This window comes from Heloderma suspectum, chromosome 16 (genome assembly GCF_057233095.1).
Source record: "Heloderma suspectum isolate Gila_16-S chromosome 16, 16-S_ref, whole genome shotgun sequence".
NCBI classification, from domain to species: domain Eukaryota; kingdom Metazoa; phylum Chordata; class Lepidosauria; order Squamata; family Helodermatidae; genus Heloderma; species Heloderma suspectum.
Window position 1 is genome coordinate 5,909,536 of NC_139473.1, and position 25,522 is coordinate 5,935,057.

Below are 25,522 nucleotides of genomic sequence, written 5' to 3' on the forward strand. Positions count from 1 at the left end.
GTTCTGTTTCCTTTTTGTCATTGCACTATGGTAAAGTGGTTCGAAGTAGGTTATTTTACTACATGGTCCAATTTCCACTTCGATTAACACAGTTTGCTTATCGATTTCAACACCGTCTTGCACACTCAATTTAAGCAATAATTGCATTGGAGGGAGATTTGCTACAGTCTTATCAGCAAGCATTTATGCTTTCTTGCTGAATGCTTTGTAGTGATTACAAAATGAAAATAAAGCAGGAAAAGTAATGTTCCATTGCTAGAAATGTTATTGCAGGCAGTAGTGTGGCTTTTTATGTAGCTTGCCTAGGCTGTTTTGACCTAACTATTGTTCTGTACTGTTACAGCCTACAGCTCCTACTCCCTTTGGCATTTCTTAAAGGCTCATTGCCTGATATGACTGAGATGTAAAAGAATCCAGTGCCCCAGTCATCTGATCACAATCTTATGATGTTTATGTCCAAAGAAATGTCTTTGACATTTATTATTAATTTAGGTGGCAACCAAAGCAGCTAAAATTTGCAACACGAAACATTATGTTGCAGAATGGATAGTTCTCCATGATCTCTGTGCATCATACATATGGGCTCAGCGCCTGTGTAAAATTTGGGAAGCTTTTATAGCTGAAGAAGTTTGGTGGGAACACCTCCCCCACTGTCCCAGTGCGCATATCCTTAGCAGGTACCTGCTTATTCCCTTAGTTCTCTTTTGACTGCCATTGTATGCACCTTGTAGAGTAAGCTCTCTTGTTGTCTCACTACTTATGTCCAAAGAAATGTATTTGAGGTTTATTATTAATTTAGGTGTCAACCAAATCAGCTAAAATTTCCAGCACAAAACAGTATGTAGCAGAACTGATAGTTTTCTGTGACCTTCCACAAGTGGATTCAGACATAAGCACACCAGGTCTGATTCTCTGTGTGTGTGTTAGTCTGTACCATGTGTAGAGGTGTGCATTAGCATGTGTGGTCCAGCATTGTTGGCTGCTGATAACATGCTGTTGGAAAACAATAGGACTGATATTTTTCCTGGTGTGTAATGAGTATCTGACAGTATAGGTTGCAAGGGGAGCAAATGCCCTCCCAAACAGGAGCTCCCCCTCCTCCTTTGTTCAGAGGGCTCTGCTATATTGAATGGAAAACTTTCTTTTCATTAGAAATTAATGTTATATAGCTATTCTAAGGCAGGGTGGACAGAAGGTAGAATCGAATCTTCTAGTAGATCTCTGGGTGATTTGGAGTAGCTCAGCAAATATTTTTGACTGCCAGTGGCAGTCAAAACTGCTTTTTTGACTGCTGCTCAACAGCAGCAACAAAATGATTCTCCTCCACCCTAAATTATACTGCTGAAATGAAGAAAGCTGGCGGGGGCGGGGAGTAACCAGGAGTGATTTCTTGTGTGGAAGGATGATGACTTCTGTTCAGTTCTGGTACTCAAAATCAATTCTTGGGCTCAGAATTATTTATTTTTAGTGTATGTTTTCTGCACCAAGCTCCACTTGTTGGATCTCAAGATACTAGTAAAAAACAAAGTTAATCCTGTGCACTTGAAGTCTGCCCAGTGCTATTCTAAGGTGATTTATATAGTTTCCACCAGATTTTATGTAAAAGAAATATTTGAGATGAAGATTGAAGTTTCTGCTCGAAAGGGACATCTGAGGAGTTGTGTGAGAAGTTATGTAGCAAGTGAAAAAGAGTTTCAGAAAGACGGGTGAAACCTCTCAGTGGTTTCCACACATCCCTGTTGCCACCGAAGTTTGCGAAATTTCAAGGTTAATGTGGAGGTCCCTGCATCTGAACAATTTCAAAGAAAGCTGAAAGAATTTCACTCCAACTAATGAGATTTCTTAGCAGAGGATTCTGCACCTGCCTATGCATTTTGCTATAAGGACTATGATCCTAAATACCGTTACATGGAAGTAAGCTTGGGAACCAGTTTGTCTGACTTCCAAATAAACAAATTCAGGCTCAAGATACAAAGCTTGATACATTTGAAATCCACAAAGCATTTAATCGAAATAGTCATGTGATGATTCTGAAATGAATTGTTGTGTAGCCTAAAATGTTTGTGCACCAAACAGGTATAATTACTTCAGGAATATCCAACATTTTGTATAAGCTGCTGCTTCATTGGCAGACCCAACATATTAGCTGTGTTATTCCGGAGTCTTGGGTGTGCAAAACATTTCATTTTTCATTACTGTTGTCGCTGTTCACATTTTCCATTATTTAAGGGAGTTATTGAAAAATTGATGGTATGTTGGTACCAGAGAGACATTGTGTAGGCTGCAGTGTTGATTTATGGCACATGGAACATAGTTCAGTGCTTTGGTTTCCTGCTGGCGAGTGGCACTTTGTCATCGTCCCTAAAGAAAAATCATACCGGTGAAATCCCTTGCGTTCCCCACAAGTTGAGTGATGCATACTCTATCTTCAGAATTGACTATGAATTATTCACTGTTGATTGTGCTGGTGTGTTTGCATAGGGATCATCATCTTGCTTATAACACAGAGTTTATCACCATGTCCCGGGCCTGGTTTAATTACGTAGTTGCGGCATGTGGCTTTTTTTTTTTTTTTTTTAAAGCAGTGCTATCATGTTGAGCCTGTGAGAGCTACTCCAGATTTTACCTCCCCATTTTCTTACATGTAAAGAATGTTTTGTGAAGGTTTTGATCACAGTGGGCATCTGGTAATGCTTTGTGCACCAACTGACTTTTGGAGCAAAATCGTGGCCATCCTGACTGATCTTCTACTGTAGTCTGCAGCCGCATGGGGGTGTTGAGCATGCTCCTCCAGATACTTTGGCCTACAACTCCCATGACCCCTCACCATTGGCTGTGCTGGCTGGGGCTGATGGGAGTTGTAGGCCAAAACATCTGGAGGGCCATAAGTTGCCCACCCCAGCATAAGGTGACTTTTAGATTAACAAACCTAGGTGACACCCAGTAGGAGCTTTGAACATACCCCAGAATCTTCTGGAACTGAAGCAGGCTTTTCTTTGTTATACAGATTGATGTGGAAGAGGTTTCCTAAAGGGAGGTGGTTTGAAAACCATTGTACTATTTTAATGGACTGTGTTATTTAACTGGATGATGATGATGATGATGATTGCAACAACATTTCTATACTGCCCCATAGCCGAAGCTCTCTGGGCGGTTTACAAAAGTTAAAACATTAAAATACAATATACAAAGTTAAAAACCATTTACATAAAAATATAGGGACAATATATACAAACATATAACTAAAAACAACTTTGAATTAAAAACAATTTTTAAAAAATCCATCAATAAAAAAGAACAGCTTAAAACAACACAGCTTAAAAACATTGTACAAAAGTCAGGAAAAGGAACAAGAGTTCTAAAAAGGGAAAGCCTGCTGGAATAATAGCATCTTTAATGCCTGCTTAAAAACCTACAATGAGATCAGCAGGTGCATTTCAACCGGCAGGTCATTCCACAATTGAGGAATTAAATATCCCCCCCCACACACACACCAGCAAAAAAAGCTTCATTTAATTATTCTGAAGTAGTATTGTCTTAACCTAATTGAAAATAGTAACTATGCAGCCAGAATTCATGAAACTTGGTTCCCTTTTAAGATACATTAATAATAATTGCAATAATAATAGTTATTATTATCATTATTGGCTGCTCCGAGACTTTGAAACTCCCTGACATGGGAGGCTGGGTGGGCTCCCTCTTTGTTGTCCTTCTGCCAGCAGGCAAAGATGTTTTTATTCCAGCAGATTTTTAGCAAGTCTGTTGGTCTGTTTGGGTGGTGTTTTTATTTTTTATTGTCATGTTTTTCATTATGTCTTTAATGTATTTGTTTTATTATTGTTTTAACCGTGTTTCTATTTTAAATTTCATTTTTTATTATTGTCAGTCACCTCGAGCACCATTTCCTTGATAGAAAGGCAGGATAGAAATCAAATAAATAAATATTATTTTTTATAAAGCACTTAATAGTTGGTAAGCGCTCTACAAAGATTAAAAAGCAAGACAACCCTGCCTCCAGGCATACAATCTAATGGGTATGTCACAAAAGGAAAAAGGGTTCAGGAGGGAAGAGGAAAACAAGACTCAGCCTACAGAATAGTTTTGATAGTGACCAGTTTGAATGGAGACAGAGAGAGAAAGAACTACTTTGGATCTGTCAAAAGTGGCATTGCTGACCTGCATGAAGCTTTTTTGGTGATGACATTTTTAAAAAAGTGTCTTCAGTATCTGTAATTACTTAGTAAAATAGTGCTGCTATCTGGGAGCTGGAGTCGCAGGGCTGGAGTCACAGGGCTTTTAGCCTCAAGCTTCTCAAGACAGTGGTTGCCCCCTCTATTTTCTTATGGACCCCCCCCCCCCCCGATCTTCCGAAGCTCTCTTGTCAGGTCACTGGGCTGGCATTTCCTTTATTCCCTTTCTGAAGTTTTATGCTGACTGTGTGTAGATTTTCTATTTGACCCATCAAACACATTTCCAGCCCACTGGAGACACACTTTGATTTTGAAGCAAGTGCTTATTCAAAAAGAAAAATCTGGTAGCAAACACATGATGGCAAGGGGTGGGGTGGGGGAGCTTTTAGATCAATGCTAGTCCCTTGAGTGCCTCTGACTTTTTGCACTAAGGATGGTGCCATGACTGTCATTTCTCTTTTTATTAAGGAGAAGCCTAATGGCTGTTCTCCCACTTCCTTGCCTTCTCTTTTTCCATGTAATACTGGGCAGCAGTATATTTTATTTAGTTTTGTTTATTTGAGGCATTTCAGTTACATTTGCCACAGCAACAAGAGTGTAAGGCTGGGTGGTGGTTGTTTTCTCAATCTTTGTCTTCTCCAAAAATCCAAAAGTGCACATTGCTGATTGCAGCCTTCCCCAGCCAGGTGCCCTCCAGATGCATTGAACTACAACTTCCATCATTCCCCAGCTGGCTGGGGAATGATGGAAGTTGTAGTCCAATGCATCTAGCAGGCACCAGGTTGGGGAAGGCTGGTTTATTGGCGTCAGCCTGTAATATGCATCTGTTTTGTTCTAAGCCCCTGTACTGTTAAGTGGAGATCAAAGTGAAACAAGTACCCTTTTTTCAATCATAAAACATGCAGGGATGTCCTGTGGCAGGCTGAGGCCTGCATGGGAGGACCAGTGAATCTCAGGAGCCCAGACAGCTCCTTCTAGACCAGGATTGATAGGGAGCATAACTGGTGGGCTGCTACTACTACTGGAAAGGGGCACCTTGAGGCTTTCTTCTCCTGGCTTGTCAGTTGATTGTCCATAACCTTGCTGAGGAATATTTTAAGTTGCATGAAAAGTTTGCATTGGTAAGTTAGTGCAGCAGGCACAAGCTCTGTGATACAGAGGCGATGGTTGCTTAGAAGCCCAAAGCTATCAAAGGGCCAGAAGTGGCCTTGAACGTCGGCCTTGAGGGGGTAAAGCAGTGCAGGACGCTCGTTCTGTTTCTCTTTCTTCCCCATGAAATTGTATTGTATTTTGAAATAAAGTTAGCAGAATAAGGTATTTTGAAATAAAGTTAACAATAAAGGCAACAAAAAGAACAACAAACTTAATGTTAAATCAAGATCACTAAGAAACGAAGGAATTAACTAATTATAATTCTTAGTCTATAAGTGATATGCTTATGGAACATTTAACAGTAAAACAGCCTAAGTAGAGCCAGTGTGGTATAGTGGTTAGAGTGTTGGACTGGGACTTGGGAGATCTGGGTTCTAGTCCCCAGTTGGCCATGAAGCTCACAGGGTTGTTGTGAAGATAAAACAGAGAGGAGGAGGAGGACTATGTAAGCCACCTTGGGTTCCTTGCAAGAGGAAGAAAGACGGGATATAAATGTAATAATAAATAAATAAAAAGAATAAGTACGAGCTCAATACCTAACGAAAGAGTAAAAATACAATTTATACAGCATATAAAAACAGCATGTGCATGTGTATGTTAGTTTGTGAGTGGTGTGTACTGGTCAAAGAAAATATAGACAACTTGATCGCAATTTGATTAAAAGTTTGAAGAGCTTCAATATAGGAAATAAATGGAAACCATGGTGCCATAATATCTTCCTTTGCTTTTCTTTGCTCATTGCTTTTCTGTCATCCATGAAGCTGGAAATAATGTTGGGTTTTGGAGTAGGGAGGGTTCCCTAAGGCATCCAAATGCAACTGATCTAGTACTGGTTTTGTTCCCAGTGAGCAGAAATCTTGTGTAGTTTGTTAGTTTGTTTTGAAAGAGAGAGAAACAGCCAACTGATTGAACAGGCAAAAGTCTGAGTGGAGGGTAGACTTCTTGCAATTATGTAAAATTATTATGCTCATCCTACACTCTTGTATCAATCAAACTGCTTTCCTCTTCAGAATCCTTCTAAACTCCCACCACTTCAACCAGCCGTCTTCCCAAACCTTGCTTAGTTAAGTAGTTCAAGTAATGGCCTTAACTAGTTTACAGCCCAATCTCATGCAGGTTTACTGAGACATCACTCCCACTGGGAGGCATGCACACATACCTCCCAGGTGTGTGTGGATAGGATTGCACCTTTAGTTTACTTCTAAGTAGGAGCTCAGGACAACATTGGGTCCTTAAGAGAAGAGAATACTCTATGTCCCCCACCATCTGAGTTGTGCCTGGTGGGCTTTATCTGTGCTCACGCTATAGCACACCCTGGCACATGAAGTCCAGCTAGCATGAAAAACCATTCTGTTTAGATCTGCTTTTTAATAGTGAACTCTGAATAAGTTGACATTTATCTGTTTTATCATTACTATTTGATGTCTTTTTGGCCTTGGAGTCCTGTTGTGTGTTACATTTACTAATTATATAATAAATAAATGTATAGGAAAGTTAGACAGACTAACAATAGAATAATTTCAAAATATATTTAGAGCTAAACATTTGGCTTCTGGCCTCTTCAGTAGCAATGATGTTAATGGATACCAAGAGTGGCAGTTTGGAATGCTGGGAAATGAAAATACTTAGGAAGAAAAAAAACAGGTATGAGTTGTATAAAGTTTATGAATTGTCCTCCAGATTAAGCCATATGGACTAACAGTTCTGAGTCTGTACATCAAGAGGTTTTCCTTTCTGTCAAGCATGTCAGAGTTCTTTGTTTGTTCAATTGGAAACAATTGGAAATCTGAGAGACTATGTGCAAGTGAATTAAAATTTCTTGGGACAGGATGATGTAGTTCTTTGGTAAGAATCGCAGATTTGTTGTTAGGGAATCTTGTTCTTGGGTCCACTGTAGTTTTTTCTACATACTGGATACGACATCCACTTTTGTTGTTGTTGTTGTTGTTCAGTCGTTCAGTCGTGTCCGACTCTTCGTGACCCCATGGACATTGCACGCCAGGTCTTCCTGTCCTGCGCTCTCTCCCGGAGCGTGCTCAAGTTCATATTCATTGCATCGGTGATGCTATCTAGCCATCTCATCCTCTGCCACCCCCTTCGCCTTTTGCCTTCAGTCTTTCCCAGCATCAGGGTCTTTTCCAGAGTTTTCTCTTCGCATTAGGTGGCCAAAATATTGGAGTTTAAGCTTCAGTCTCTGTCTTTCCAATGAGCACTCAGGGTTGATTTCCTTTAGGATGGACTGATTTGACCTCCTTGCAGTCCGGGGGACTCGTAAGAGTCTTCTCCAGCCAGCACCACAGTTCGAAAGCATCAATTCTTCGGCGCTCAGCCTTCCGTATAGTCCAGCTCTCACAGCCATACATTACTACTGGGAAAACCATAGCTTTGATTAGACGGACCTTTGTCGGCAAGGTGATGTCTCTGCTTCTTACTATGCTGTCTAGGTTTGCCATAGCTTTCCTCCCAAAGAGCAAGCGTCTTTTAATTTCATGGCTACAGTCACCGTCTGCGGTGATCTTGGAGCCCAAGAAAATAAAATCTGTCACAGCTTCCATTTCTTCCCCTTCTATACGCCGGGAAGTGATGGGGCCAGATGCCATGATCTTCGTTTTTGTAATGTTGAGTTTCAAACCAGCTTTTGCACTCTTCTCTTTCACCCTCAACAAGAGGCTCTTTAGATCCTCTTCGCTTTCTGCCATTAGGGTGGTATCATCTGCATATCGGAGGTTGTTGATAATTCTCCCGGCAATCTTAATTCCAACCTGTGATTCATCCAACCTGGCGTTTCTCATGATGTACCCTGCATATAAGTTAAATAAGCAGGGTGACAATATGCAGCCTTGTCGTACTCCTTTCCCAATTTTGAACCAATCGGTTGTTCCATGTCCGGTTCTTACTGTTGCTTCTTGACCCTCGTACAGGTTTCTCAGGAGACAGGTAAGGTGGTCTGGTATTCCCATCACTTTAAGAATTTGCCACGGTTTGTTGTGATCAATCAAAGGCTTTAGCATAGTCAATGAAGCAGAAATAGACGTTTTTCTGGAATTCTCTTGCTTTCTCCATGATCCAGCAAACGTTGGCGATTTGATCTCTAGTTCCTCGGCCTCTTCGAAACCCAGCTTGTACTTCCAGTAGTTCTCGGTTCTCATACTGCTGAAGCCTAGCTTGTAGGATTTTGAGCATCACCTTGCTGGCATGTGAAATGAGCGCAATTGTATGGTAGTTTGAACATTCTTTGGCGTTGCCCTTCTTTGGAATTGGAATGCAAACTGGCCTTTTCCAGTCTTGTGGCCACTGTTGAGTGTTCCAAATGTGTTGGCATATTGAGTGCAGCACTTTAACAGCATCATCTTTTAGGATTTTAAATAGCTCAGCTGGAAGACTGTCATCTCCGCTAGCTTTGTTGTTAGTAATGCTTCCTAAGGCCCACTTGACTTGGCTCTCTAGGATGTCCGGCTCAAGTTCAGTGAGCACACTCTCATGGCTATCAGGGACATTCAGATCTTTCCTGTATAGTTCTTCTGTGTATTCTTTCCACCTCTTCTTAATCTCATCTGCTTCTGTTAGGTCCCTGCCTTCTTTGTCCTTTATCATGCCCGTCTTTGCACAAAACGTTCCCTTGAGATCTCCGATTTTCTTGAAGAGATCTCTAGTCTTTCCCATTCTGTTGTTTTCCTCGATTTCTTTGCATTGTTCATTTAAGAAGGCCTTCTTGTCTCTCCTTGCTCTTCTCTGGAACTCTGCATTCAGTTGGATATATCTTCCCCTTTCTCCCTTGCTTTTCACTTCCCTTCTTTCGTCAGCTACTTGTAAAGCCTCCTCAGACAGCCACTTGGCTTTCTTGCATTTCTTTTTCTTTGGGATGGATTTCGTTGCTGCCTCCTGAACAATGTTACGGACCTCCGTCCATAGTTCCTCAGGCACTCTGTCTATCAGGTCTAATCCCTGAAATCTATTCATCACCTCCACTGTACATTCATAAGGGATATGATTTAGGTCATACCTGAATGGTTTAGTGGTTTTCCCTATGTTCTTCAATTTAAGCTGAAATTTTGCAACAAGAAGCTCATGATCTGAGCCACAGTCAGCTCCAGGTCTTGTTTTTACTGACTGTATAGAGCTTCTCCATCTTTGGCTGCAAAGGACATAATCAATCTGATTTCGATATTGACCATCTGGTGATGTCCATGTGTAGAGTCGCCCCTTGTGCTGTTGGAAAAGAGTGTTTGCTATGATCAGCATGTTCTCTTGGCAAAACTCTGTTAGCTTTTGTCCTGCTTCATTTTGTACACCAAGGCCATGCTTGCCTGTTATCCTGGTGATTTCTTGACTTCCTACTTTAGCATTCCAATCCCCTATGATGAAGAGGACATCTTTTTTTGTGTTAGTTCCAGAAGGTGTTGTAGGTCTTCATAGAACCGATCAACCTCAGCTTCTTCGGCCTCAGTGGTTGGGGCATAGACTTGAATTACTGTGATGTTGAATGGTTTGCCTTGGATTCGTACTGAGATCATTCTATCGTTTTTGAGATTGTACCCCAGTACTGCTTTTCCCACCCTTTTGTTGACTATGAGTGCTACTCCATTTCTTCTAAGGGATTCTTGCCCACAGTAGTAGATATGATGGTCACCTGAATTAAATTCACCCATGCCTGTCCATTTTAGTTCGCTGATTCCCAAGATGTCGATGTTCAATCTTGCCATCTCATGTCTGACCACCTCCAGCATACCTTGATCTGACATTCCAGGTTCCTAAACAATATTGTTCTTTACAGCATCGGATTTTCTTTTCACCACCAGACACATCCGCAGCTGAGTGTCCTTTCGGCTTTGGCCCAGCCGCTTCACTCTTTCTGGCGCTACTTGGAAATACCCTCTGCTCTTCCCCAGTAGTATATTGGACACCTTCCGACCTGAGGGGCTCATCTTCCGGCGTCATCTCTTTTAGCCTTGTGATACATTCCATGGGGTTTTCTTGGCAAGAATACTGGAGTGGGTTGCCATTTCCTTCTCCAGTGGACCACATTTTGTCAGAACTCTCCTCCATGACCTGTCCGTCTTGGGTGGCCCTGCACGGCATAGCTTATGGCTTCACTGAGTTACGCAAGCCCCTTTGCCACAACAAGGCAGTGATCCATGAAGGGGCCACTTTTTTTACATTCAGTTAAATAAATCACATTAGTGGAAGTGCATGTTACTGATTGTCTAACGCAACACATTTTGTTAGTAACTGCTCCTAAAAGAAGTGGTTTCTTGGAGGCAAGTGCAGGTAATGCAGCATGCTGATTTACACAAATGGGGTGGTTTTCTGAATGTGATGCATGGTGGAGAATAGATATGCACTTACTGATCATTGTTTTAGGAAGATTGTAAATTGCTCTGAGAGTTCTGTTTTAGAACGGGAAGTCGCAGGGATATAAATGTTTAATAAATAAACAATTATATATAGTGCTACTCCGTTTCACACAAGATTCTCAGAGTGACATTGGCCTGAGAGACAGTGACTTACCCTAAGAAAACCCAGTTGAGCTACTTGGCTAAGTAGAGATCCTGAACCCATCCTATCTACTACTCCATATTGGCTCTCTGCACTAGTTGCATCTTTTTCCCATGCTACTAGTCATCTCTTCTTTCTTTCCTTTATTTCTTCATTTGGCGTCTTCCTCTGACTCCACTTGCTGCCTTCCCGGTCTCATCTATAATGTAAGCCCTCAAAACAGGACTCATATCTCATCTATGTTTTGTGCAGCATGAGCACATTTTTGGCAATATGAAATGTGACATGATGCTTGTATGCCACCTGTATGAGTCTGCCTGCTCTCTGAGGTCATCTTGTGGGGCCCCTTTACATATTTCACTGCATTCTGAAGTATGTTGATAGTGACGGGCAGCAGGACCTTTTCCACAGTGGCATCCAGTATGTGGAACTGTTTCAGGAAGTTATCTCCTACTTTGCCAGTATTCCGTTGTTATTTTAAATCTTTACCAAGGAGCTTCTGACTCTTCTTCTGCCTCAATTTGTTTTCAGGCTTCAGCTTCCTTGCTGATTATTAACTCTCCAATGTTATTGCAGCGTTCACATTTTTTGTGACATACCATTTTTAGCTTAGTTGTCAGTTGTTGTTTTCCAATTGTTTTTGTATTTTGTTAGCCTCTTTGGCCATGTCTATTTTGGAGTGGGGAAATGGGTTCCAAATCCATAAATAAATGCCACTTTGAAGTGCAAAGCAGATGTGTTTATTATTATTACATTTATATCCCTCCTTTTTACCTCTTGCAAGGAACTCAAGGCAGCGTACATGGTCCTCCTTATCTCCATTTTATCTTCACAACAATCCTGTGAAGTAGGTTAAGCTGAAAGTCAGGGTCTGGCCAAAGGTCACCCAGTGAGCTCGTTGGCTGAGTGGGGACTAGAACTTGGCTCTCTCGAGTCCCAGTCCCAACACCCTAACCACTACAGAATGCTGGCTCTCAGTTTTGTAGATGAGTGTATTACAGGCAAGAGAAAATAGGAAAAGAGAATTGCATGTATTATTTATATAGTTAAGATCTTTCGATGGGCCCAGGGAGGATTTCAAAATCTACCAAATAAAATATATTCTTCTTCATAGCCTCTGTGGAGTCCCACATGACTGCACACCCACTGATTTGTTCCTATTTTTTTAATGGTTGAGTCTTTCTGCTGCCTTTTATGGCACTTTTATATATTATTTTAAACATTTTAAGGTGCTGTGATGGTGTTCTCAGGATCAGGATCACACTTTCCCTGCTGCTACTGGCAGAGAGGAAAGAGCGATATATATCAGGATTGCTGGGTTGTGTTCATGTGTTTATCTGTTGTGTACACGTATGCATACGCATATGCAACCCCTGAGCCAGCATAATATGCAACCCTCAGAATGGAAAAGGTTCTGTATCCCTGTTGTCCATGTTGGTAAAGTCACAGAGGAAATTAAAATGTAAAATATTTTAGAGGCAGATTTTTCTATATAATCAGACAATATGCATTTACTTTATTTGCTGTGATAATTGTACCGTCTGTGTGTATTCTTTGTACTTGGAAAACTCTGATGTTTCGATATCTGCAAACCCTCTAAACTTTAGGGCCTAGAGCATAAAGTTTCAGTTTTCCAGTGGGCCATTTAAATACGTTAAGAAAGAAAGAAAGAAAGAAAGAAAGAAAGGTACTTCATATGTGGCTGATCTAAAATTAATTTGTGTGTGGGGAGGAGTACATTTTATTGTATGCATGTGCGTGTATCCTTTGGGTTTGGCTTTTTTAAAAAAAGGAGAATCAACATTTACCCTTCTTATTTTTGGTTCATCTGTTCAGATGTTGGATAAACTGAAAGATCGCTGGCTGCATACCGGCTTATGGGAAAAGCTAGAGCTGATTAAGTCTGTCATTGTGGAACCCAAAGGAGGCAACAAGACTGACTTTGATGAGCTGCTGCAAATTTACTATGATGCCATAAAATGTAAAAACGGAAAAGGTAAGTGGCCCAACTAAAAAAAATATGGAAGGTTGAAAACTTGGCTGTTGAGGCTCAAGCTAGATTTTAGGATATATGTACAGCTGCTGCCAAAAGAGGCAGCCATGTGCAGGTGGTGTGTCTACCACCTCAGAAGCATCTAGTAAAACGTACCCCCTGACTTGCCTTCACAATGTGGTGAATTTCTTTGCCACTTCTCTATTTTATTTTGGGCACACAAAGATAGTTGATCTCCTGGGTCTGTTTGTGTATGGCTGTAGTAGTCCATTTCCAAACATGAGAGGCCCTTATGTGGCCCACATCCAGGTATGTGGTGGGCCAGCTCCTCAGTAGGCCCCCAGCATGCAGGCTGTTCTTATTTCATGTGGGGGTGGCCAGTACCTGCGAGGGGAGAAAGATTGTCCCCATATTGCAAGAACTAACTTCATCAGGAGCATACAGTTAGTGCCAGCTCCAGGTTTTGGAATGCCCTTGGTCAAGACCCCCTCAGTGGCCCCCCTCCCTCAGTGAGTCTTCCTCCTTGCAACCAGCTGCTTTTGCTCCTTATCCTCTTTCTCATCACTGATGCCACTTGCTTATTTGACAGGCAGGCAGCAAGTAGGCCGTGGCATCTGCTGCTCCTTCTTCTCACTGTTACTGTTCTCTGGGCCAGAGCAAGAGGCACATGAACAAGCAGGTTGTGATGGTGAAGAGGAGGAGCAAGTTCAGTGGGCCCTGCTGGGGTGTGGGTCCTTAGCCGGTGCCTGACCATGCCTACTTTTGATGCCAGTCCTGCATACAGCGTATAGTGAAAGCTTTAGGAAATACCAGGAGGTGGGTGTGGCAGTCTTTTCAGCTAGTAACTTAACCAGAATTACAGTCCATTCTATCCTTATGTGAAATTGCTTGGTTTTTTTTGTTTAAGACGGTGCGCTTCTTATTGCTGTCTGCAGAGGCAAAGTCAGTGAAGGCTTGGATTTTTCGGATGACAATGCCCGCGCAGTTATAACTATAGGCATTCCATTTCCGAATGTGAAGGACCTTCAGGTAAGATATTGGCACTGTTAAAATCAGCTAGTGGTGCATTTGCACTAGAAGGGTGGGACATAAATTCCTGAACAAATACAATAAGTACATGTCAAGTTTCAGTAATTTTTTCCCTGAGATATGTGTATAACTCCATGCTCAACTTGGTCTTTAGGCGTTGCCATGGGTAGGATCCAGCAATGTCAGCCAGCACCGCTGGTTCCCAATGCACATGCGGCCCCTACCACTGGTGGCAGTAATGTCACTCTTCCAGGGGCAAGCCCCCGAACATTCGGAAACTGACGTTCCTGGAAGGGGCAGGTCACGCCCCTTCCAGAAACGAGCATTTCTCTTTGTTTCGACCCTTCCCCCCAGAAGTGCTACATTGCGGCCTCAAGTGTGAGGGGCTGTGTGTGTGTGCCGCTGCCAAGCCTGCGCCGCCGGTGCAAAGGATCTATTGGATCCTACCCCAGGTATCCAGTTTAGAAAAAGGCACTATGTAGCAAAAAGAACAATGACATTTGGAAATATGGCTCAGTTTTGACCAAACCATCTAAATAGAATTAATAATGAAAATATTTATTTATTGTGAGCAATCTTGGGGCACTTTGAGACATCTTCTGGAAGGCATCTTAAGACCTAGGTCAGCTTGATCTGAGTGCCGGGAGGAATGTGTCATGATGGTCCTTCTCTCCAACGTGTCAACTCACTGAATCCACTATGAACTAGGATGTTTTGTCTCTGGAAACAGTCATCCAAGGCCCTTTTAACTTTAGCCATGGAATGTTCCTGAGGAGCAGCAACTGTATATTCCCTAGCCTTCCCTGCTGCGTTTTGACCCTAGTCAGCTTGGCTCTTAGTTGCAAAGGCAGGTTAAGCATAACTTTTCAAGGTGCCGTGTCAATGTAACAATGTAACAGTGTAGGCAAACACCCTCTTCTGTGTTTGGAGCTAAAACCAGTCTTTTTCTTGAATTCCTGCTGCTTGTAACTGCAGTTAATTCAAGTCTCTCCTGACACTAGGAGGGAAGCAATGGGAAGACATAAGTGCTCCTGAAAAAGATGTGGCTGGGAAAACTAGCATAGAGCAACCAGGGGGCTATTGGGCTTCTACTGACACATCTTATAAACACAGGAGAGCAAGTTTGTGGCCCTTTGTTAGTCATACTCAGTGAGAGGTTTTTCTCTTGCTTTTTAGGGGGAAAAAAAGGCAGAAAGTGAGGCTTCTGGTATGTTACACTTAGTCAATCCGGAATCTTCATGTTGTCCGCCAGTTGCAGGGGTTGACGTTGCCCATGCCTGTTCCATTCTGTGTTGAAAGGGGAATAGGCCTTCACCAGGCTAGGTTCCAGCTTTATGCTATGAAGTCTCCAGTATAAACCATGGAGCCTCTGACAGCTCCATGGGAAGCAGAGTTGTAGGGCAGCCCCGTCATTTGCTTTTTTCATTTGAACTTTGTGACCAGAAGGTAGTAAGGTCCTCTTGACTCTGTTTTTCTTTGGGTCCATAAAGAAGGGAGACAGAGTCCCTAAGAATCACATATTTTAAAATCCGGCCAATACTCCTGTAAAAGCCTGCGCAGAGTCACATGTAAGTAGCTGAGTGCATCACAGATGGTGTTGTTGAGATTATTTTTAAACCTTCAGCTCCCCTCACTATTATTAACATATATATGAATTGATTATAATAAAGATGACACCTTTTGTGTTAGTATCTCAGGCATGTTTGCATAGAGTCAACCAAGTTTCCTCCCCTAGAAATAGGGTGGCTCTCTATTACAAAGTTTGAAAGCTTCTCTGTTAGTCCTTAATCATTCGTCCATTAAGGCTTAAGTGGAGCCTTGGTGCTTGCATGTGTATTATGGAAAAATGTCTCCAGAATCTTCAGAGGTTGGCTGTTAAAACACAAATAAAGAGAAGGCTGTTAAGAGCCAGGCACAAAGCTCTGGTGCTCTCAGTGGTAGGGGTTTGGCTCTGGAGAAGCAGGAAAAAGCATTTCTGAGCCAAAAAAACGACTTCTTTGGCTGTGACCAGGTTTCCTCTGCCACCACTGGGACTTCAGCATTGAAGTAGGAAAATGTGGTTTTTGGAGCCAAGCATGGCTTGGTGAGCTCGACTCGAGTCTCACCTTGGGGACCTGAAAATTAGGAAACTTGCTGTGAAATGTTGATAATGGGCAGCTCTGAACTGCAAGCCTTAAGCTAGCATTCCCAAGGAGGATTTTTTCACTTCCACCTTTCCCAGGCGCCGCTTAAGAGACCATAATTCAGTAAGAGGCACTTGCAGCAGAAACAGCACATAAGAACCACTGCATAGGGAGATAAACAATCAAGAATTATTTCTACATATATGGATTTAGAGATTCTTGGCTTCCTTTTAATTGACAAAAATATAACTGATGTCAGTAACTCTCTCCCTCTCTTTCCCATTTTAATTTTTAAACAATATCCACTGTGGTTCAAATATTAACTTAAATATTAAATATTAAGCTAGAGAACCAAGGATGCAACAGCATAATTTGTGAACCATGATGGAGTACATAGACTGCTTTGGGGTTGTGTTAATGATGAAAAATATTTTCAGTTCATGACCCCAGCTTCTTCACTGCCCTGATGAGGAATCATTTGGATCACGTGGTTTATTTTTCTATTGCCGACAAACAACAACTTTCAACTGCATCTAAACAGAGCAGGAGCAGTGCAAACAGAAGTTTTGTGGGGTGCAGTGCTGCTATTACTTACTTGTGCTCCATCCTAATGCCCGCTCAGTCATGCGTTGACTATGAGTGGTAGAAAGACAATTTCTTCCTGGCTTTACGTTAGGGAGGCTGTCAGGAGGTCCGTGCTTGCCTCTGAAAGTTGCTAGCAGGCGCAAACCGAAGAATCTGGCATTAGGGCCCTGGCTATTTTTTTTTTTAATTATTATTATTTATACCCGGCCTTTCAACCAAAAAATGTCAAAAGGTGGCTTACAAAACAATTGAAAATAGATTAAAACAATAAAACACATTACAATGCAATAAAAAACCATAACAATTACAGAATAAAAACAGCACCCAACCCATAGACCTGTTTACAGGCCAAAGGCCTTTTTGAATAAAGCGGTCTTTGCCTGCTGTCAGAAGGATAGCAGAGAGGGGGTGAACCTAGCCTCCCTTGGGAGGAAGTCTCACAGCCTGGGAGCAGCCACCAAAAAGGCCGTCTCTTGGATCACCACCAAACACACCACTGATGGTGGCGGTCTTGAAAGAAGGGCCTATCCAGAAGATCTTACTGTCTATGCCACTAGCACACCATGCTGACCTGAAACCTGCTGCTCCACAACACCGCAACATGTACCCCACAACATTCCAGATAATGGCTTGAAGGAGTAGCACAGCCAGAGCAAGTGCTTCAGGGAGCAAATAAGGCAACTAGCTTCTGCTGATACTTTAAAGCAGGGGTGGCCAACTTGTGGTCCTCCAGATGTTGTTGGACTGCAGTCCCCATCATCCCTTACCATTGGTTATGCTGGCTAGGGCTGATGGGTGTTGCAGTCCCTCAATGTCTGGAGGGCTACAGGTTTCCCAACCCTACGTTAAAGGGACCACATCGTTATCGCTGCCTGTGCAGTTTCTTTATCTAGTCGTTATCATAGCAGAAAGGGACCCAAGCATCTTTCATGCTCTAATTAAGCCTTTCCCAAGCCTCAGCTAGCATGGCCAATGGTCAGGGATTATAGGAGTTGTAGTCCAAAACATCTGGAGGGCATCAAGTTGGGGAAGGCCGCTCTAATACAATAATCATCCCTTACCGATGTTGTGAAATGCTGGCTTCTCAAAATACTGATTATGCAGCAGTACTACTACATCATTCTAACTCCCAGTTACACTGCAGAAATACTTCAAGGAAATTGCCAGTTAAGGGTGCTGGAGGCTACCTGTGGTTTTACATGCTGTTCTAAAATACCTTTGCTAAATGGTAGTAGTACCATGACACTGAAGTTCAGAGTCAGGTTTCGGGGTTGATGTATCTCCTCTACTGGTGTGACATTTAATCTCCATATCTTGGCACCACTTGAGAAAGCTTTGCCGTAAAACTGGGCTTCAGTGAAGCCTGCGGATAAAGGAATAGGGCAGAGACGAACTTTACCTTCTTTACCTTCAGTAGTTTACTTTTCTGATGCAAGAGGGAGAAAAAATCCAAAGTGATTTTCTTGTGTTTAGCTTGTCCTTAGCAAGTAGCGCTGACCTTTAAGTTTTTACTTTACTGTCAAAGTATGTTGAAGGCTTTAAAAGTGAAGCTATCACCGTGGGGATTTGTAAGGATGACTGACACTTACCACTTCACCTTAGACGCAGTGGCACTGAGCGTATGCAGCTGCGCTGTACCTCAAGGGAAGCTGTTTGATTTTTTCTTCACTTCTGCTTCACTGGAAATGGATTGGATTTTCTCTTCAGAGGAGAGTTTTGGTTGCGTTAGATTTTAATCAAGTCACTTGTTTGCAGTCCCTCAAAGCCTGCATGACTGTGATGAGTAGATGGGGCCCAGAGTGAATGTGCTACATGATTTGTCAAAGCCGTAGAACCTCAAGATCTCAGAGTGGCCACATGCTGGAGTTTGACAACACTAGAAAGTGTTTTCCTGGTTGCAACATTCCATAAGCCTTCTTTATTTTTCTCTTGTCATTGGGATTAAGGGTGCAAAGGGGAAAGAGTTGAATCTTAAGTTGTGTTGTGGGTCACAAAGAAAGAGAGCTAGTGTGTGGTACCGGTTAGACCAGGGGTGGGCCTCCTGTAGCCCTCAGCCTAATTTCAAAAGCCCTTTGCAAGCAGTCAGTTCAGACCTCTGGCAAGAGTGTTCTGCCCCATCCCTGGCAGCCCACTGGGCAGGAAGCAAGATGGAGGGAAGAGAGAAAGAAAGAAAGAAAAGATCACACAGACAGGATAAAAAAAAAAGTGGCAGAAAGCATAAAGAGGTGGTCCTGCCCACTTTTGGCTCTGGTCCCCCTGCCCCCACACACACCAGTTGACCCCTGAGGGAACATGGCCATCAACAGAAAAGGGTTTCTCAGCCCTGGGCTAGAGTGTTAGCCTGGAGAGATCCACACAGCATGCAGGAAGGGCCATAGCTCAGTGGTCAAGCTCCTGCTTTGCATGCAGAAAAGTTCAATCCCTGGCTTCTCCAGGTAGAGCTGGAAAAACTCCTGCCTGAAGAGCCGCTGCCGGTCATTGTCAACAATACTGGGCTAGGTGGATCAGTGGTTTCACTTAGTGTGAGGTATCTTCTGATGTTCCAAGATTGAGGCCGTGAAGCTCATTGGGTGACCTAAGGCCAGTCACTTTCAGGCTAGCCTACCTCACAGGGTTGTTTCATGCCATCCTGAGCTACTATAATGGTGCCTGCAGGGAAAAAAGGAAAAAGGAGACATTCAGGTAGAAACCACAGCATGCACACATAGGGGTGGGGCACTTTTGCCCCTCTGGATGTTTTGGCCTACAACTCCCGTCATCCCTCACTATTGGCCAGGCTGGCTAGGAGTTGTAGGCCAAAGCATCTGGAGGGTCACAGGTTGGCTACCCCTGGTTAGAGTAATTAAGAATTCTGATCCAGAAGTGGTGCCTGGTACACTAGACAGAAAGAGAAAGAGAGAGAGAGATGTGGTACCCCATACATCAGGATGACCATTGGCCATGGTATTATGGGAGTTGCAGTCCAACACATCTGGAGGGTGCCAGATTCAAGGAGACTGCCATAGGTATTCAGGGAGGGGGCTTCATAGTTGTTGTTTTTTTACATGATAAATATAAAATAGGAACATTCTGAAGCTGCCTTTATATCGTCTCACATTTCTAGCACAGCTCCTCCTCAGGGTCCTCGCAGTGGAGCAAAGAGCTTTTGTGCAGTGAGGCTAGTTGCTTTTAATGAAATTGCCTGAGGACACATTTACGCAAGCAGGGACGCAGTGACTGCTTCCTCAGGGAAGGTGTCCTGCACCTGATGTTTCTTTACTGACTTCTTGGGTCATTCACAGGGTTGCCCCAATGGCTGTGCTCTTCTTCCACATGGTCACTTGTCTCCTATAGGGGTGTGTTGAGAGGCCCTTGTTTTTGCAGGTGGTGGTGGTCAAAAACCCTCACGTTTTTGACTCATCCCTAAATAGACGAAAGACTGGAGAGTCAGGGGAATGTATGTGTTGCACTCTTGTATGTAAACAAGTCCTCATTATGCCCTTTGTTGGCTTTTCAGCTTGCCACAGCTAAAACCTTTGAGATCATTTAGCTGTAAAAGGGGCACAAACTCTTTGTGCTTATTTGCAGAATGTATACCCCACCTTTAGATAAGTGCCATCAAGGTGGCTTAAAAGCCAATCCATATAAAAACATAGGTTGTCTCCAGTGGTAGTTTTGCTTTACTGGAGAGTACAATGGAATTTATGAATGTTGGCTTCTCTCTCAGTTTTTCCAATCCTTAATTTGTTCTGTCCCATTTCTATATCAGTTTGCGACTTCTTTTTTTAAAGCTGCATGGAAATTTGTATGCATTTTCATGGACTTTTCTCCTAATACATACATTTTTGCCTAATATACACGTTCCTTTACCTAATATACGCAGTTCACCCTTTTATAATACTTTTTGTATGTTATTTTTCACTAATATATGCATGTGTTTGTTTGGAGAACTGCATCACAAAATTCTGAGCAGTACAAATAACAAAGAATAGCTGCATTCCAGTACACAAATTGATTCAGAAAATGCAAACTTGTAAGTTAATATCAAAATGGAAAATGAATGAAATTGCCCTCTATCCCCAGTGAAAAGTGCTTCCACTCACACAACCAATTTTCACCGATGACCTCTACCTACCATTGCCTTCTGTGCCATACCATGTACTATTCCAGAAAGTCACTCGACCCTTAGAAGCAGTTTTTCAGGAGGTAGGGGCTTACATAGATAAAAGGTGAAAATCATGTCCCTCATCTTGCTTGAACAGAAGTGCTTTTCACTATGGCAAAGCCACCATTGGTTACAACCCATTATAAGCAGCAGATAATGCCCCCCCCCCCATACACCTACAGAAAATGAGCAACCAGATAAAAATAGCAGAAAAACCCAATATAAGAATAAGAACAATCCTAAACACCATTAAAAGTTCATGGGAACAGGATAAATTTTGCTTGGCCCTTAGCAATGAAGATTAAGAAGAGAGCTATAGAGATTGGGTGCCACCACAGACAAGGCCCTCACTCAAGTACCTGCTTGGCTTGCAAAAGCAGCTTGTAAGGTATCAGAGGGCTTGAGCTAGGGAACTGGCCAGTCTTTGACCACGTTATCTTCCCCAGGCCCTTTAGACCTTGGTGTGCCTGTGCCAGAACCAGACCCCCATTTGCAGCCTATCTTGGAGCTTGACCAACACCTGACATGGACACACTTGGAGAAGGGAATTTGAAGATGATCTTAATTGATGAGCAGACTCCTATGTATTTGTTTTATTGCTTTTTGTTTAAGGTATTTGTATACTGCCTGTCACACAAAAGTATCCCAGGGTGCTTCACAACAAGAAATTAGAATAAAATGCAATTAAATAATTAAAATCCTTAAATTATAAATATGCAAGAAGGCAGTTAAGAGCACCTCTGAAGTGTGTCTTAAATGCAGTTAACTGATCAGGAGCAGACCACAGAATCATGTGGTCCATCCCCCGCCTGGTCATTGCCTGTCTCTAACGTGGATTTCTCCCTTTTTGCCTTGCCTATAATTAAACGTTACATCTGTTAACCTTGGTTAATGTGGTTAAACACTTAACCAGGGTTTGCTAAACAGTTTCAAACTCTGCCTAAGCAAGGATATAGATAAAAAGACATGTGTGAAAGGCCCCTTATAACTTCCATTTAGCTTGCATTTGTACAGTTTGGACCTTTTTATGTCTGTTCTCCAGCTAACTCCAAGACATCAGCCGCCCCTTATTGTTTTAGCCCCAAAAGACTAATAGAGGCTTGTGTGTTCAGATCTAGCTTTTAGCAGCTCCACTGAGGAGCTTGGATCTTTGAAGTCTGCTCTTGTGACTGCCCAAATCTTTATGCATGCTTAATTCTCACAGATGTTACCCCTCCTTTGGGGGGGGGTGTGTGTTAAAAGCTGCATTGTTTAATGCTGCTTCCAGTTAAAATATTTTTATTTATAAAAAGAGGCAGTGGCTTGATATCTCACTTTCTTATGCTGGCTGACTTTTACAGCAGCTTGGCAGTCAGTCACCAAGAGGAGAAGCTAGGTGGCAAGCTGCATTGTGAAGGACTGTAATTGCTTTTTCAGATAGAAGCAAAGCTGTTTTGACATGTGAAAGCTTAAGCATTTATTTCTTGTGTCATTTTTGTACAGAAACAGGATGGTCGTCCCCCGTCCCACCACCATTGTCAGATGCTAAAGACTAGAATGTGAAAAAGTTAGCTGAGTACCAAAGCAATCTGATGACAATGGCAGAGGACTTTTCCTTCCCCTCTGTTAATATGGATGAGGCTGAGAAATGACTCTGTTTGGGACGGCTGTCAAAGGGTAACATGATCCTTTAATCCAGGGCTGGGGAAGCTGTGGCCCTCCAGATGTTGCTGAACTACTACTCCCATCATGCCATTTTGATGGTGTCACATTTGCCTGGAGTTTGGTACACAGCAACCCAAGAGAGGTTTCTCAGGTTCTCGATACAGGCACCCGGACTGTAGAACTCCCTCCCCTCTCACATACAGGGAGTGTCAAGTCTTACAAGCTTTCAGCGCCAGCTAAAGACCTATTTGTTCACCCTGGCTTTTGATTAAATGTTCCTCCCTTCTGCTGCATTGGGTAAACTGTTATTTATCTCTCACTATTTGACTTTGGGGATTTGGGGTATGTGTGGCCAGTGTATTATTTTACTCTGGTTTTTTGCTTGTACCTCTCTTTGAGATTATTTTATAATGAAAATCAGATAAGAAATCTCCTAAATGAGTCATCCCTCACCATTGGCCAGTCTGGTTAGGGCTGCTGGGAATTGGAGTCCAACAACATCTGGAGGGCCACAGGGTCCCCAGCCTTTAATCCATCCCATTTCCTCAACAGCAGCGGACGTTCTGGCAGTGGCTTTCAAACATTCTGCATTCCACGTGGATTCATCTGCCAAGCAAACCCAGAACATCTGTAGTGGAACTCCTGGGATATTACACAGGCTCCTTGGGCATCATCTGCGTTATATATTCAGTTCATTGCTGGCATTGGCCTGGTCTGTTGGGCTTCGCCATCACTCTGTATTGAAAGGAGAAGCATGCCTTGGATACACCTAACACTCTGCTATGGGAAAGATTGGTAGCAGTGGGCAACTCTGTATTTCAGGGAAGCTTATGGGGAGGAGCCATAGCTTCATGGTAAAGCGCCTGGCTTGCATGCAGAAGGTCCCAGGCCAGTTCAGTCCCTGGCATGTCCAGTTAAAGGGATCTGATAGCAGATGATGCAAAAGAGCCCCTCTCTCTGCCCTTCAGCGGAGTTAAAACTGGGCTACGTGGACCCACAGTCTGACCTGCTATAAGGCAGCTTCCTGTGTTCCTAAGATTGTCCACCATTACTAAGGTTGAGCTGAGGTCCTGCCTAGGTTATATTCTGAGATTAAATGTAAGCTAAACAGAGGTTATAAGGGCCCTTTCAACCATGTTGTTTTATCTATACCTTTGCTTAAGCAAAGTTTAAAACTGTTTAGCAAACCCTGGTTGAATGGGAACCATGTTAACCACCAGATGTAACATTTAACGATAGGTAAGACAAGCAGGCCCCTTCATGGATCACTGCCTTGTTGTGGCGAAGGGGCTTGCATAACTCAGTGAAGCCATAAGCTAAGCCGTGCAGGACCACCCAAGATGACAGGTCATGGCGGAGAGTTCTGGCAAAATGTGGTCCACTGGAGAAGGAAATGGCAACCCACTCTAGTATTCTTGCCAAGAAAACCCCATGGAATGTATCACAAGGCTAAAAGAGATGACGCCGGAAGATGAGCCCCTCAGGTCGGAAGGTGTCCAATATACTACTGGGGAAGAGCAGAGGGTATTTCCAAGTAGCGCCAGAAAGAGTGAAGCGGCTGGGCCAAAGCCGAAAGGACACTCAGCTGCGGATGTGTCTGGTGGTGAAAAGAAAATCCGATGCTGTAAAGAACAATATTGTTTAGGAACCTGGAATGTCAGATCAAGGTATGCTGGAGGTGGTCAAACATGAGATGGCAAGACTGAACGTCGACATCTTGGGAATCAGCGAACTAAAATGGACAGGCATGGGTGAATTTAATTCAGGTGACCATCATATCTACTACTGTGGGCAAGAATCCCTTAGAAGAAATGGAGTAGCACTCATAGTCAACAAAAGGGTGGGAAAAGCAGTACTGGGGTACAATCTCAAAAACGATAGAATGATCTCAGTACGAATCCAAGGCAAACCATTCAACATCACAGTAATTCAAGTCTATGCCCCAACCACTGAGGCTGAAGAACCTGAGGTTGATCGGTTCTATGAAGACCTACAACACCTTCTAGAACTAACACCAAAAAAAGATGACCTTTTCATCATAGGGGATTGGAATGGTAATGTAGGAAGACAAGAAATAACCAGGATAGCAGGCAAGCATGGCCTTAGTGTACAAAATGAAGCAGGACAAAGGTTAATAGAGTTTTGCCAAGAGAACACGCTGATCATAGCAAACACTCTTTTCCAACAGCACAAGAGGCGACTCTACACATGGACATCACCAGATGGTCAATATCGAAATCAGATGGATTATGTCCTTTGCAGCCAAAGATGGAGAAGCTCTATGCAGCCAGTAAAAACAAGACCTGGAACTGACTGTGGCTCAGATCATGAGCTTCTTGTTGCAAAATTTCGGCTTAAATTGAAGAATGTCGGGAAAACCACTAAACCATTCAGGTATGACCTAAATCATATCCCTTATAAATATACAGTGGAGGTGATGAATAGATTTCAGGGATTAGACCTGATAGACAGAGTGCCTGAGGAGCTCTGGACGGAGGTCCGTAACATTGTTCAGGAGGCAGCAACTCAATCCATCCCAAAGAAAAAGAAATGCAAGAAAGCCAAGTGGCTGTCTGAGGAGACTTTACAAATAGCTGAGGAAAGAAGGGAAGCGAAAAGCAAGGGAGAAAGGGGAAGATATATCCAACTGAATGCAGAGTTCCAGAGAATAGCAAAGAAGAAGGCCTTCTTAAATGAACAATGCAAAGAAACTGAAAAAAAGAATAGAATGGGAAAGACTAGAGATCTTTTCAAGAAAATCGGAGATCTCAAGGGAACGTTTTGTGCAAGGACGGGCATGATAAAGGACAAAGAAGGCAGGGACCTCACAGAAGCAGATGAGATTAAGAAGAGGTGGAAAGAATACACAGAACAACTATACTGGAAAGATCTGAATGTCCCTGGTAGCCATGAGAGTGCGGTCACTGAACTTGAGCCAGACATCCTAGAGAGCGAAGTCAAGTGGGCCTTAGGAAGCATTACTAACAACAAAGCTAGCGGAGATGACAGTCTTCCAGCTGAGCTATTTAAAATCCTAAAAGATGATGCTGTTAAAGTGCTGCACTCAATATGCCAACACATTTGGAACACTCAACAGTGGCCACAAGACTGGAAAAGGCCAGTTTGCATTCCAATTCCAAAGAAGGGCAATGCCAGAGAGTGTTCA

At 42.8% G+C, this 25,522-nt stretch overlaps 1 protein-coding gene across 2 annotated transcripts in view; it reads left to right on the plus strand.

The window, feature by feature from the left end:
* The window catches only part of BRIP1 (BRCA1 interacting DNA helicase 1), a 230,185-nt gene that overhangs the window by 72,436 nt on the left and 132,227 nt on the right, over positions 1-25,522 (plus strand). For both annotated transcript variants that reach the window (XM_084823016.1, XM_084823017.1), the window contains exons 15-16: positions 12,675-12,834; positions 13,739-13,860. In XM_084823016.1, coding sequence (XP_084679142.1) covers positions 12,675-12,834; positions 13,739-13,860 — 282 coding nt within the window. The remainder of the gene's footprint in view (positions 1-12,674; positions 12,835-13,738; positions 13,861-25,522) is intronic.